Source organism: Cupressus sempervirens, chromosome 11 (genome assembly GCF_028749045.1).
Source record: "Cupressus sempervirens isolate cs-2001-9-10 chromosome 11, ASM2874904v1, whole genome shotgun sequence".
Lineage (NCBI taxonomy): Eukaryota > Viridiplantae > Streptophyta > Pinopsida > Cupressales > Cupressaceae > Cupressus > Cupressus sempervirens.
Window position 1 is genome coordinate 595,045,100 of NC_143128.1, and position 15,571 is coordinate 595,060,670.

General features: G+C 32.5%; 1 protein-coding gene across 1 annotated transcript; it reads left to right on the top strand.

Moving 5' to 3' along the window:
• Nucleotides 1–257: 257 nt before the first annotated feature.
• LOC149531075 (fatty acid elongase 3-like) lies at nt 258–1,445 on the top strand. Its single transcript, XM_089810728.1, has one exon. The coding sequence runs from the start codon at nt 326–328 to the stop codon at nt 1,214–1,216; it is 891 nt and encodes a 296-aa protein (XP_089666854.1). The 5' UTR covers nt 258–325; the 3' UTR covers nt 1,217–1,445.
• Nucleotides 1,446–15,571: the final 14,126 nt, after the last annotated feature.

The window sequence follows — 15,571 nt, forward strand, 5'->3', positions numbered from 1 at the left end:
TGAATTTTAAAGTAAAAATTGATGCTTGCTTTGCTTATTCGCTTCGGGTGCATTTCTTTGAACGCCGCAGAAAGCGCAAGTATTCAAACGAGATGAATGCTCTTGTCATCAAACAGTCAACACGGAAAATCTCTACTCAAAACAAAATGTGTGGTCAATTTCACATTTGAAACGAGACGGTACGCATGGATTCTCCGTTTGGTACCCTTTAAAACCTCTGACACCTCTGATATTCCTATTTTCATACCCTATTGACACTCATACACTTAAGAAACGCAATTGAAATTGTGTGGGACCTTCATCTCTGCTCTGCTATCCCAAGAAAATGTCAGAAATCAGATCCTCATCAGGTCCTTCTCCATTGGAACAAATTGAGGCCAATCTGAGGTACTGGTTTGCTCAGCACCCAACAATTTCCCACTTCAGATGGGACCATGACATCTTGGGATCCTCCCTTGTTTTTCTTCCCTTCTCCATTCTCCTCTACCTCTTTCTTCTTCTCTTCCTCAACCTGGCCATGAAATTCAGGATCAAACCCCTGCCTTTGCGCCCAATCTCTGCAATCTATAATTCACTCATGCTGGTCATGTCCGTGATCGTTTTAGTTGGGTGTGTGGAAGCAACAATGGTGGAGATAAAGGAGATGAGATGGCTCAGGAGAAAGAACATTGCAGCAGAGCTAATTTTATGTTTTCCTCTTGGAACTCGTTCTGCGGGAAGAGTTTTCTTCTGGTCTTATGTTTCCTACCTCACCAAATACTATGAACTGCTGGACACATTCATCATGATTTTGGGGAAAAAGTCTGTGAAATTTCCTCAGATACTGAGCAGCACGGTGCCCATATTTGTGGGTTTCTTCTGGTTGGAATTCTCCCAGTCTCTTCAGATTTTGTGCATCGTGAGTAACACGGTAATGAATGTGATCTTGTGCTCTTTTTTCTTCATTGGGGGTAGCAGTAGCAGTAGCAGTAGCAGGGGATTGAATTGTTATCCGCTTTGTACGAGGGTTGCAGGATATTGCAGAATGATTGAGGTGGGCGTGGGATCTTCAGCGAGTGTGTGGGTTATGTGGATGCATTTGGGAAAAGAGGGATGTAATGGAATGGTGGGCTGCCTCTTGAATTCCCTCTGCAGTGCCATCATGTTTCTTCTTTTTATCAGATTTCAGAAACAGGGCCAAAAAACCCATCAAGATCCGCCAAAGAAGAGTGGATAACGGTCATGGAATCGTGAGTCTTGTCTTTGAATTTGACAAAAGTGAAGGAGCCGCCTTTGTGATTTTTTTTTCCTGGATTTGAGAAGATGAATACAGGAAAAAAGAGATTGAATTGTGAGAAGAACACACAGCGATGTATCAAATCGATTCCTTACAATGTGATCCATTTGGGCACCCCTGGGCCGGTCAGCGAATTTTCATGCCATCCCGTGGCATGCATAGCCATTATAAATGCATTGTACAACGTGATGCCTTGTCATCTCCGTGGAAAATATATGGTTTTTTCCTATTCGTTTCAAGAATTTTGCAAAGTATATTCTTTATTTTTTAAACAATATAAATAAGTTTATATTTATATTATAGTGGTGATCATCTTATTTTTATTTATATTATAGTGGTGATCATCTTATTGTTCTTTTAAGTTTCAATTAGTGTTCTTATCTATAATATATATTTAAATAAATAGAAATGTAAAGGAAGTGAGAATGAATGATAATAAACATTTTTTATTAGAAATTAATGACTTTGAAGATAGATATAAATGTTAACTACAAAAATTTATAGATAAATAATATAGTATACAATAATCATTATTATAAAATATATATATTAATGAGATTATTTTCATATAACCATATTCCAGAATTAATAATTTTTAATATTGTTTTTTAATATATTAATTAAATTATTTTCATATAGCCATATTTCAGAACTAATAAATTTTTAAAGATTATTTTCACAAATTTCCAAGTTTGTGTTAGTATCTTATGTTTTTGAAAAAAATACAAAGTATAAATTACTAATTAACTATTTCTAAAAAGAAATTTTTTTTATGAAATAACAGAATTGTAAAATGATACCAACCGAGGAGGAGGAAGAAAAAGTCATAAAATAGAGGGAGAATAAATTAATTAAATAATTAATGAGGGAACACAAAATAACAAGCTAAGTTGAGAAATTGACAATGTCTAACACCCAAGCAATTAGGATAAAATAACTTAAATAAAAAAAATTTAAACCAAAGTAATAAAATAAAATAAACCAAAGTAATAAAGAAAATGATAACAAAACCAAGTGATCAAATGAACCAAAAACTAAGAGAGTCAAAGAATATAGAGGATTGATGAAAGAAAGCAAACCGAAAAAAACCCTACAAAAAGACACATGAAAGGGTACTATATTTAAAATTCATATATATTTGTATATGAATTTTAAATAATGTCTAGAAACTATATGCACATAAAGCCTAAGTATAGAGAGGAATGGAGTAAAATATATATCCCTATTGTTTAAAATTATATTATGTTAATATTTTCTCAAAATTAGAACTACTAAATATCATTATATTTTTGTGTTTATATATATAATCAAATTTTAATTTTTTATAAAAATTAGATAATTTTAAATATTATATATCAATAAATTTAATTAAATTATAAAAACTAATAATTATTTTTATGTACTAATAAATTTGATTTTTTTTTTTGATAGGTAATCGCTCAAGCCTTGATTATTTGTGAATATTAATTACTAGCAGTCGCATGTTTTTGTACATGCAACGAGTGCGCCGATAGGAGATGAGATTTAAGAGAAAAATGTAGAATGAACATTAAATAATGTAAATATAAGTTTTTTAAAAATAAAAATACAAAAATATAAAAAAGTGAAGATTAAAACATAGATATAAAATTTATAATATTTAAGAAATTTGAATATTGCTTAGGAAACATGTTCAATAATTTCAAGATTTTACAATCAAGTTCAATTTATCAAATATGAAAAAATAATCATTTAAAAAAAATCCATAAAAAAATTTATTATGAAAAATTAATAAGAGAAATACAAAAAAATAATAACGACATCTCTAACAAATACTCTATTGACTAAATAAATTATAGAAACTGAAAAAACAATATTAAAGAAAAAATTAAACTAATAAAAAATAATAATTTAAAGTAAGTTAAAAACTAAAACCTAAATCAATTTAAAAAATCAAAAGTTTAATAAATAGAGATCACAATATAATCCAATGTAAAGATCACAAGTAATTATTTTTTAAATAAATAAGAAAAGAAAAATAATAGTTAAAAATGGATATTTAAAATATAATCTTATGTGAACAAATTAGATTATTAATAATTTTTAATTTAAATAACATAATATTAACTAAAATATTTTAAATAGATTAATAAATATTACTTATTTAAATTAAATTTATCAAATATGGAAAATAAATCATTTAAAAAAATCTATCAAAAAATCTATTATGAAAAATTAATAAGAGAAAAATAACATAAAATGTCTAACAAATATTCTATTGACTAAATAAATTATAGAAACTAAAAAATAATTTAAAAAAAAAAAAAACTAATATAAAAAAATAATTAAAAAACTAAACTCTAAATCAATTTTAAAAATCAAAAGTTAAATGAATAGATCATAACATGAGCTAATGTGGAGATTACAACTAATAAATAGAAAAAGAAACACAATAGTTAAAAGTGAAGATAACAACTAATAAATATCAAAACAAGAGTTAAAAGTGGAAGGAGATAAAAATTCGCTGGTAAATAATTAACGGGATTTTTTTTAATTTTCTGGCAAAACTGACAACTTTCCTGGCCAACTTGCAAATTTTCCATCAAAAATTTAATTTTCGGGAACAAAGTTCCCACAAATAGCTTATCGGCTTAATTATCATTCGTTAAGCTTAAGTAGTTTTGAGCCCAAGACCTCCCTGATGAGAGGCTTAGAAGTTATCATTATGTTGTAGGCTCTTACTTAATAAATTTGATTAAAAATTAAAATTTACTATTTTAAAATATTTTATATTAATAAATTCAATTCAAAATAAAAAGAAAAAAATTATCTTTCACTTTAAATATTCAAATTTAAAAATATTAACATATATTTTTTACTTTGCAAGAAAGAATATGAATATACACACACACACACACACACACACACACAACAACTACACAGAGATACAAAATACTTTTCGTTTTATAAAAATGAAGAAGTGTCAACATCACATTGTACAACACATTTATAATGGCTATGTGTGCTAGGGATGGCATGGAAATTTGCTGACCGGCCCGATGTAGATAAGTTGCACTGTAGCCAGTGTCATATTTGTTTGGTGCTCTACGACATCACTGGAATTTGATGGTCATATTGCGAGTTTTTAAAATTCTAAATTGTATATGAAAGATTGAAAATTTATTAAATTTTATGAATTGATTTTGTTAATTTTTTAATAAATTAAGAATATGATACTTATAATTTATTAGTTAACTTTAAAAATTGTATTAATTATTGTGTATATTTTTTAGCATCGACTTTCCAATCACACTTCATGATCTATTATGGATGAGAGAATGTAAGAATGCAAATTATTATCCATAATAATTTGTATGAGAGAATGTAAGAATACAAGTTATTAACCACATGTGATAATTTGTATGAGAGGATGTAATAATACAAATTATCATTCTCTCAAACAAATTATCATGGATAATAATTTGTATTCTTACATTCTCTCACATTGATAATGGATCATGGATTAACAACATACACAATCAAATTGTGATATTGCTATCAGGATTTAACTGTGTGTTTTTTGAGTCAAGCTCGTTGACCCATGTTTCACGAGTAGTGATTCAACATGAATCCATCTCTCATGGGAATAAATGGAACACTTAGCACTCATTGGATCTAGGTGATGCTCACAGGGGTGAAGCACCGGGACTTCCCGGTGCTTCACCCCTGTGAGCATCACCTAGATCCAATGAGTGCTAAGTGTTCCATTTATTCCCATGAGAGATGGATTCATGTTGAATCACTACTCGTGAAACATGGGTCAACGAGCTTGACTCAAAAATCACATAGTTAAATCCTGATAGCAATATCACAATTTGACTTGCTGTGGAAATTATCTCCTACTTATCAATACACAATCAAATTCAGGAATAATTCATACATTTCAATGGATTGTGGAAATCTGATAATGTTGGTTTAAATTTTTTTATAGTGTAATATTATTTTTAATTAATGTATAATATTAATAAAATTTAACTTTTTAGAATAATTTATCAAATAATTTCTAAAATATAAAATATTTGCTAATCAAAATTTTTATCAGATCTTTTATGAAAGCATTAAATAAATGACCAAACCATCATAAAAATATTATATGACGGGTAGGGATGACCCTCAAATTCTAAGCGATGTGGTTTTCCCATTGAAATTTCTTTTCATATGTAATAGACTAATAGGAGATCACTTTTACTAGGGTGGGATCTTATTCAAATCAAGTTGAGTATTCTACAAATATGATATATATAGTAGGTGTAATTGTTATAGTTAATTTCTTTCATCATAAGCTCTTGAATCGTATGCCCTATTTCAGCAATATTTTTGTTATCTTTGTATGCATATTAATTATTTATAACTATTCTTTTGGCTCTTGATTAGTAAAATCACCAACCCAAGGAACCAACCCAAAAGGTCAAACACATATCCCACCATTTATTCTTGGATCACAACCCAGTTACAACATAGATGCTAGTTTATCTGCAAAGAAGCCAAAAGCCAAGCAGAGAAACCAAATTGTCATCACAAGCACTAAAGATCGCATACACTAAAGAAACTGGTGAAGTCTAAAGAAAATGTATACACAATCTAGTGAGGTCGCAAATGAAAAACCTCAGGTGCAAATGCCAAACTTCCTAGATACTAAAATACAAATGCCAATTTCCTACAAAGTGTGTAAAGTCTCAAACCTAAAGGGTCACAAATACCAAATAACAAGCAGAGACACCATTTTGAAAATTTTGAATGAAAATGCATTAAAACAAGATCTAAACTAAAATGAAGTCAATGCACAATTGAAATGCAACTACCTCAACACTAGGGAGTACTAGATACACATATATCAAGGCAATACTCACTCGATTACATAAGAACATAAATGCAAAAGTAAAAATACAAGGCTAGATTAATATCAATACCTCTAACATCAAATATATATGTATAACATCAATAACTCTACAATAAAAAGAGTTAGCATACAAGCTCTAATCCTCATAGTTGGAGAAGTATGTTCATGTTCACCAACCCCCTGCAGTGGTATAGTTAGCAATGCCTCCCAACATATGGAACTCATGGACCCAACCCATCATGATTGTGGAGATACTAACTGGGCCAAAAACACAAGGAATATACACAAGCAAGAAGTGGCTAATACACACACACACCAAAAAAGTACACTATCTCATTGGACATCTCAAGGTTCAATAGTACAATATACTAGATAAAAATGCAATCATACATAAAGAACACTCAACATGAGACCCACTATCCAAATGTAATCAAGGACACTAAATGTCACACTACACCAAGGGTACTAATAAGTAGTAATAAAGGTTTAGTGTAAAGACATCAGAATGGAGTGTCATCGCACATCTCCCAAAGCTCATGCAACATCAAACTACCCTTCTTGCATCAAGGATGCTCAACATATCCATATCAACATCTGTAGATGACAAGGCTATGGTGTACCATATCAACAACTTCAAACAAAGGAAATGTATTGTGTCATATCAATATCCTTAACAATGAAAAGGTGAGACTTACCATATCTACATCCTCAAATGATGACAAAGTAATCAATCACATAAATCTCTTTTTAACATTTTAAGATCACGTTCATTTATTTAGTTATCATTTATCAAGGACTCTGCCAAGGGATACCCTGGGACCCCTTTATGTCCCAACCTACCTTGGAGAGTCACTCCACTCCACTACTTGGACACTAAAAAAGTTTGTCTTATTATAACAACAAGGCACCAAGGGAAATCATAAATAAGAATAAATCAATATGGAAAGGCCATAAAAGACTCTCAAAGTCAAAAACCACAAACATGGTAAACTTTTCTTGTCTCCAAACACCAAGAGTTCGAGTCACTTAGACCTCGACATGGGATCATAGCTGAATTGCATGCTTGGGTCCAATCTCATACACCATACATCCACATATGGGTATGTGCAAGATCATGAGGGGCCAAACTATGAGCTAAGTGGTAGTGTAAAATCAACAAATCGGGGTTATGTCAACTTGACATGTAACTTTCAACTAGTGTTTAACTTTATATTAAAAACTTGTAAGAATAGAATATGTAGAAAATTGAACATGGCTTTTAAACTACTAGGCCTTATCTAGAAAAAAAATGATTGTTCAGATATTTGGATTTTAATGTAATAGTACAAAATTTTTAGGATATTTCTCTTCTATTACACTCCATAGTAGGAACCTTGCCCAACCCTTTTCTTTAGTATTGACGATAATAGAAAATTTATATTAATTAGAACATTATATAATATAATATTTTATATTAATATCCTAAATTTCTTGTAATGCAAGATAGTTGATCCTAGTCATCAACAAAGTGAATCACCATGGATATGATAGGAGAGAAATGGGAATAGTAGATGTGATAAAAGAAAAGAGAGAATGACGAAAGTAGGCAAGGACGAAGGCTAATATTGGCTTATAGATGGACTGACAAGGGTAGCAATATAAACACTATGTGTAGGGGTCGTGTGTTTCCTATGAACAGACTAGGCATGTAATTCAAAATTTGAATTTGAAAATAAGCAAGATAATTTGGTTAAGGGTAATTGTACCCTAACATCACAGAATGAATCTAAGTGATTCGAACAAAGGATAAGGTTGTTGATGTTGTTGAAAAAGTTTGTTCTTGAAGTTGAGCAGAGTACACAAAGAAGCTAAGGAAAGGGAGAAGAGTGTTCAAAAGAACACATAGAAGAATATAAAAGTTGCATACCAGTGAACGAAATAGTTGCAGAGGAAGAAGATACAATGATAGGATATTGTAAAAAACCAAAGGAAAAGGTGAGACAAAATAAATCATCAAGGGGACAAGGAGTTCAGTGCATCTTCGATGATATGCATGGAGATCTAGAAGGGAAGCCAGTGCCACATCTCAAGTCTAATACATTAGAATTCTTTCTTACCATTGCATCTATTTGTAGCTCTTAATAGGGAAGGCTCATTAGTAATATAAGTGTAAAATCCTCTAAGAAGAGGCTTGAAAAATCCTCTAAAAAGGTAGCTTTAACAAGCTTGTGTAACCTGATAGGTTATAGACATTCCTAACAAGATGTGTTTTCAGAGGAAATAGATGTAGCTGCTAACAAGGAAACTGTTTACATGCATTAAAAGGGATAGTGAGTATATTATCCCCACAATGGATTACATCCTTTAATTGAGGGTTTCCATGCACAAATTCTTTGTGTCAACTTGATGAATGCTCTTGTGTATGAACTTACTTGCTTTTACTTTACTGCATTTATCTTGGTTTTAGTTGTTACACATTTTGCATTGAGTTTATTTAAAGTGGTTCAAGGAGTAGCCAATTTTGGTGTTGGTAATAATTCAACCCCACTCTCAATAATAATTGGGACCAATAGTTGGTATTAGAGCACAAATCCCTATTGCAATAAGTCTAACAACTTAAGAGAAGATTTAATGACATTACTTAGAAGATAACTAATAAGAAGCACTAGACACTATTGAAGACCTGAAAGAAAAACTTAGAAAATCCTTTACAAAGAGGGAGAAGATGATGAAAAAGCTTAGTGAAAGTCAATAGGTTATTGGAAAACTAGAAGAGCATAATAGTTTGGAGGAGCTAGAAGAAACCATCTTTGTCTTAATGACAAAAATTGACCAATTAAAAGAAATTGTTTATCATATGAGCAAGGAAAAGGAAGAACTAACCCGAGAGATTATGAGAGCTTGGGATGAATGAGATGTTACCATCTTAGAAAGAGATGAAGTTCAAGCAGTAGTTAGGAGAAAAGATGAGTAGAAGACTGGGGAGAGCATTCATCCTAATATGGAATAGTTTAAGGAACCGATAGAGAAAGTTCTCAAGCTCACATAGGAGCTAAGAAAAAAAAATGAGCGCAATGATAAATTAAGAATATTTAATGAAAGATCAAAAAAGATAGATGAGAAACTAAAAGCTCAAAGAAGAAACAAAGGCACAACCGACCTTGGCTACCAAGGTGACAGAAAGACTGAGGAAGGAGAGAGCTCTAGAGAAAAGAACTTGAACAACAATAGATCAAGAAGCACATCTCCAAAAGATAAGGGTAGTGCTAAACCCACTTGACATTACTATGGTAAGAAAGAGCACAAGTCTATTATGTGTTGGTTTAAGTAGATTATACTTATTCAATAATGTACCTTTAAAGGGTTTTGCAATAACTACCATCTTTATGACCATACTACAAAAAAAAATCTCATTTGAAAGAGAAAATAATAGATGGGCATTGCTACTATTGCAATAAGTATGGACATAGAGCTAAGGACTATAAAACAAGAGCTAGAGACAATTGTTGGTGTAATTAAGTATTTACTAAATATAGTTTACTTAAGTTTACTTAGGATAATACATATTCATATGAGTTGTCATGTAGACAATACAGTAGTTTGCACTTCAATTGAGCACATGTTGTCTACTACATCTCTTTATGAGATACACCTTTACATTCTTATCCTCTCATTATTGCACGTACATTCATGCACAACAAAGGATAATCCACTCTTGGTGGACATGTGCTTAGTTGTTATGCTTATCTCTCTGCTGACTCTTAGTCATATTAGCTACCTTTATATACAAGGAACTTCTATAATGTATTCATCCAATTATCTGACTAATCCAATCATTTGATATCCATTTTAATTTGATCATCATTTGTCACTCTTGTGCCATCTCTTGAGCTTCTAGATTTTGGCATTTTATTTTTGTCTTAGGCAAATTCTTACATGGTATCAAAGCTATACCAAATTCTTACATGGTATCAAAGCCATAGGAGTTTCATTGCATAGTCATTGGAGAGTTTTTGTTTTTTTTTGGCAAGTCAAGATTGGAGCTTGCTGGTGCAAATTAGATATTGGTATCACATTCAAAAGGTCAAAAAACCCCAAAATTGACTTTTGTTTCATCAAAATCAGACATCTAAGGTCAAATCTAGAGTCATTTGATTTTTGGAGGTGCAACGACGATGATTTAGGAAAAATAATTACAGAGGTGATTTTCAAACAACGATATCTCCCTCATACAGACTCCTTTTTTCAAGCAATTTTGTTTTGTTTAAGGGTATAATTTCGTGATCTAAACATTGGTGTAGGTTGTTTGTGATATTTGTTCCTGAATTTTTCTGAAAATTGTCAATCCCAATTTTTACAACTTCAGAGGCTTCATTCAGGCTCATATGGACACATATTCAGGTGCTATTTTTTTTGAAAGTGCATAATTTTTTGTCTACTTTTCAGATCGAGTATCAGTTTGGAGTAATTTTGAGTGGACATAGTATCTTCAAAATTTGGTCATTTTTGGCCAATTTTGGCACTTTTAATTAATTAGATCCTTGAGAGGTCTTGTGTCTTATCTTGTTGAGTCATATATAGCTTCATATTTTTAGTTGTAAACATCAAATCAGAAGTCCACTCTGGTTCATTTTGACAAGTGGAAATTGTACACACACTTAGTATAAAGTGTCAAAAATCTATTTAGGGGGGGTTGCATTGATTAGTACATCATGGATGAGGAAGATTTAATTACCTTGACAACAAAAAACTATAAGAAATGGAGTGAATTACTTCTCACTTATCTTAGTGAGCATAATGCATTGCCATATGTGAAAGGACTTTCATACAATGGTGACACTATTGCAATTATTTGTCGTGCACTCTTTCTACATATGGATATGGAGGTTATGGATTCACTTGGTGACATGAAGTCAACTAATTTTTATGATATTTGGATCTATCTTTGGGAGATATATGGAGATCCACATGTTCCTTCATTCCCAAAAGATCTTTTACCTCCAATTGCATCTACTAATTCTCCTATTGATATTGCATCTATTGTTGCTCTTGATGATGCTTGTATTTACAAGGTCATGGATTCACATGATTTAGTGCAATAAGATATTCATTGTCTTCCAGACTCAGTTCCTTGGGATGACTTCTTGACAGACATTGCAGGTTTGTTTGTGGAGTCCTACATTGAGGATATGGGAGACACTATTGATGATATACATCTTCTCTTTATTGAGGATGCTCCTTCTTCAATTGTTGTGAGGGAACACTCTAACCCTCATGATTCTCCACTTGATCTTTCTTTCTAGTTTGACATGATTGTGGATACTTTATTACAACATTTGCAAAAGGTCCCTTTCACTTTAGAGAATATATTTGAGTCTTTGGAAATTTCTTTACATGAATCTCAAACTTCACTTGAGATGTCAGATTGCATGGTTGATCATACTCATGTGTTGCAGATTCCTATGTAGTTTCCTAAGGCAAATTACATTCCAAGAGTTCTTCCTATTGATTAGGAATGATTCTTTTGTACACCCATGCCACCATTTATTCCTCAAGGAAGAAATATCATTTAGTTTTCATGGTGCAACCTCTACATTGATCCAGGAGCATATGTCATGGGTATAGATTCTACATTGAGGGGGGCTTCTTTGTTTCTCTTCCTACTTCTTCTTTTGAGGAGGTATCTTGGTCTTTGGAGTTTGATCCACATTCCTATATAGAGCATTTTCCATTGGTTCCTTGTCTATCACCACCTTCTATTGGACATGATCTTGATTGGTTCATGATATCTGCATTATTCAAGGACATGGTGACACATCTTTAGACTTCAAAGACAACATACTTCATATGGATTCCCCTTTCATCTTACTATCCACAATGGGAAGCCTTCTTGCATTTGTATTTGGTATATCTTCTTCCTAAAGGGAGAAATTTTGTTTGTAGGTATTGGATTCTCTTTTGTCTTCAAGCACCCATCTTTCTTGTAGCAGATCATTCACTATGGGGGGAATTTTATTTTTCCTTATTTCCTTCTTATGGAGGGATTCTCTATTGTATACACATGATGTATGTCATAATAGGGGGTCTTGATTAATCCATCCATACATGCATCTTACTTTATTTTTCTTCTCTCTTTTTGGGGGATGGTTTTTCCCATGTGGTTTTCCCTCTTTCTCCACTTTATGAGAGCTTGCATGCTTTTTGTATATTGTACATGGGTACCAGACATGGCCTAGTAGCTGGGACCCATCTTGCATTATTATCTAGCTTTTGTGAGCTTAAGTACATTAACCTAAGTTGCACTTGGGGGGGGGGGGGGGGGGGGGGGGGTGGTTGATGTAATTACGTATTTACTAATTACACTTTACTTAAGTTTACTTAGGATAATGCATATTCATATGAGTTATCGTGTAGACACCTAGGAGTTTGTATATTCATATGAGTTATCATGTAGACAACACAGTAGTTTACACTTCAATTGAGCACATGTTGTCTACTACATCTCTTTATGAGATACACCTTTGCATTCTTATCCTCTCATTGTTGCATGTACATTCATGCACAATGGAGGATAATCCACTCTTGGTGGACATGTGCTTAGTTGTTATGCTTATCTCTTTGTTGACTCCTAGTCATATTAGTTGCCTTTATATACAAGGCACTTCTATAATGTATTCATCCAATTATCTAATTAATCCAATCATCTGATATCCATTTTCATTTGATCATCATTTGTCTCTCTTGTGCTATCTCTTGAGCTTCTAGATCTTGGCATTTTATTTTTCTCCCTAGGCAAATTCTTACATGGTATTAGAGCTATACCAAATTCTTACAACAACCATATGTCTCGTAAGGAAATAATTCCCACTAAAAGGGATAGCTTTCCCATACTGGTATGCACAACCTATAGAAATGATAGTCATTCTACAACTCAGTGTAGGTTTAGGATGAACCCAACGATCAACATCAGACAATGGAAAGGTACTGAAATGACCTGTTATATATGCCAAAATCTTTTTCATCTTGCAAGAGACTGCAGAAGTAGTAGAAGACCAAGTAGCAAATCCCCAATCATGAAAGAGAACAAGACCTTGTAAAAAATGAAACAAGACTATGTCACCAATTGGATGAAGAAGAGTGAAGTGGTTGAAGTAGCAAAACTAAATGAGGCTACAAGTTCATTGGTAAGTAGTGAGACCTCACAAATTGACTAAGCTCATGAAGCTTAAAGGAGTTATATGATAAAAGGATTAATCATAAACTGATGCCCTAGTCTAAACTAGTAAAGACTACATGTGAGAAGAGAAGATGTTGATGCTGAAAAGAAGAACAACTTGTTAATGGAAAATCCAAGGGAAAAAAATGTAATTGTTACAGATAGATCAAGATCATTAATGGCATATGTCCTATGGTAGGTAAAGATTTTTTTTGACCATTGTAACCCTAATATTATAATTACATGACATAAATATGTGAATTGAAAATATTTGACACATTCCATTATTGAAATTACTCATGCTTTCATATTGCAAAAACATAAGAGATCAAAGGAAAATTCACAAGAGTACTATTTGTGAGAAGAATCTCTCACAATCCTACACAATGGTGTTTTACGATGGGATTATCATCACTTCACGATGGTGTTTTACTTATTAAGGATGTAAGTTTGTACTTCAAGGTTGAGATTCAAGACATAGGCGAAAAGAAGATGTGAGATTTGGATAGTCCATTCTTCTTTAATGGAGCATTGAAGGACAAACACAAAGATTTAGAGAGTTCCATGCTGAGAAGTGGGGTGGACATACCCAATTTCTTCCACAAAGAATGGGAAAGGTTTGTTTTGAGTAGAATTTATGAGCAGTATATATGGTTGAACAAATCATACAGTGTTACTAAGGCCCTAATAGAGAGGTTAACTCATTTCAATGCATGTGACATTGGCCTATCAATGAATGTCATATTGACAAGGAAAATGACTGCAATTACTGGAGGGAAGCCAACCTAGGATGGAATAGTTTGTACAGTGAAAATGATCCAAGACCTAAAGATAGGGCTTGTGGCTATAGTGTTGTGGTACAAGATGTGCCACACAATTAGGGAAAATCATATCCCTAGAAACACAACATATGAAGCAGTTCAATCCATTCACACTGAGTCTCAAATTGATCTATGCGGATATTTTCATAGGTAGATAATGGAAAACTTAGGAAATATTATGAATGACTACAAGGATCAAACCCTAAGGTTTGGATCAATACTAGTGTGCATATTTTTCTACCTTAGAGGAAAATTCCCTAGATCCCCACTAAACAAATGGTGTGAAGATCAACTAGTCATAACACAAATATGTGAACATACAGGAAGTTTGAAGGAAAAGGAAATGCCTTTCTATGTGAATACTTCAAAGGTTTCCATAAGGAAATGAATCAAAGACAAAGGATACCTGCTAGTCTAGTGGATAGTTTCAAAGGTCAAACTTATTTTCTAGAAAGCACAAATAAGTGCATTGTGCATGCAGTTCAACCAAGAACTCACTGGTTGACATCCTTTAGTTATGAGGTGAAGGAGGAAGAGGCAAGGTCTTTCTTAGATCAACTAGTAGCTTTATAAGAAAGATAAATCCTACCAAATTTTGAAACTTGTGCAGAGCTAAGGAACATACATCTCACTGAGAAAAAGAAAGCTCAATAGCTTACTCCACAAATGGTATCTAGGTGTCAAGCTTCAAGACCTTTCAAAATGGAATCATTCAATATAATGAGCACTGGAGAAATGGAAGCAAAGGTGGCTATGAGTCCCCCTTGCCCGAATCAATTTTGGGAGGAAGAAGAGTCACCACTAGCTCAACCATATACTGAAGTGGTTGAGTCAGAAGATGATGCAATTGGAATAGCTGTGATCATAGAAGAAATCAAGGAGAAAAAAGAAGAAACATCAAGGGCACCAAAGAAAGGTAACAATAAATATGAACCATTCCCCATTGAGGAAATTGTAAATATAATTGTTAAAAGGCATGATTACTCAATTTTGGACAATAGATTTTCAAGATTTTCTAAAAATAATAAGAAATAATCCATAAAGGTTGTATTGGAAACCATGAGAGAAATTGAGAGGAAACCATATGATATTGGATTATTGATACCCAAGGAATTGAGGAAAATATTAAATAAATAATGGAGCATGGGTATAAAATATTAGGAGAAACTGGTATAAGAATCCTTAATCAAAATGAGACCCAAATTGTCTAATTCTCAAAAGACATTGTGAATGGAAGTATACAGAGGAAAGTTTAACAACACAAAGAATGTTATAGACATTATAATTGGTCAAACAACCAAGCCAAGATAAGATCAACCAACACTGGAAAGAGATGACTCAAGAAGTGGATACTTATTTGAAGGAGAACTAGAACCAAGGATGCACCAAGGAACCATCTT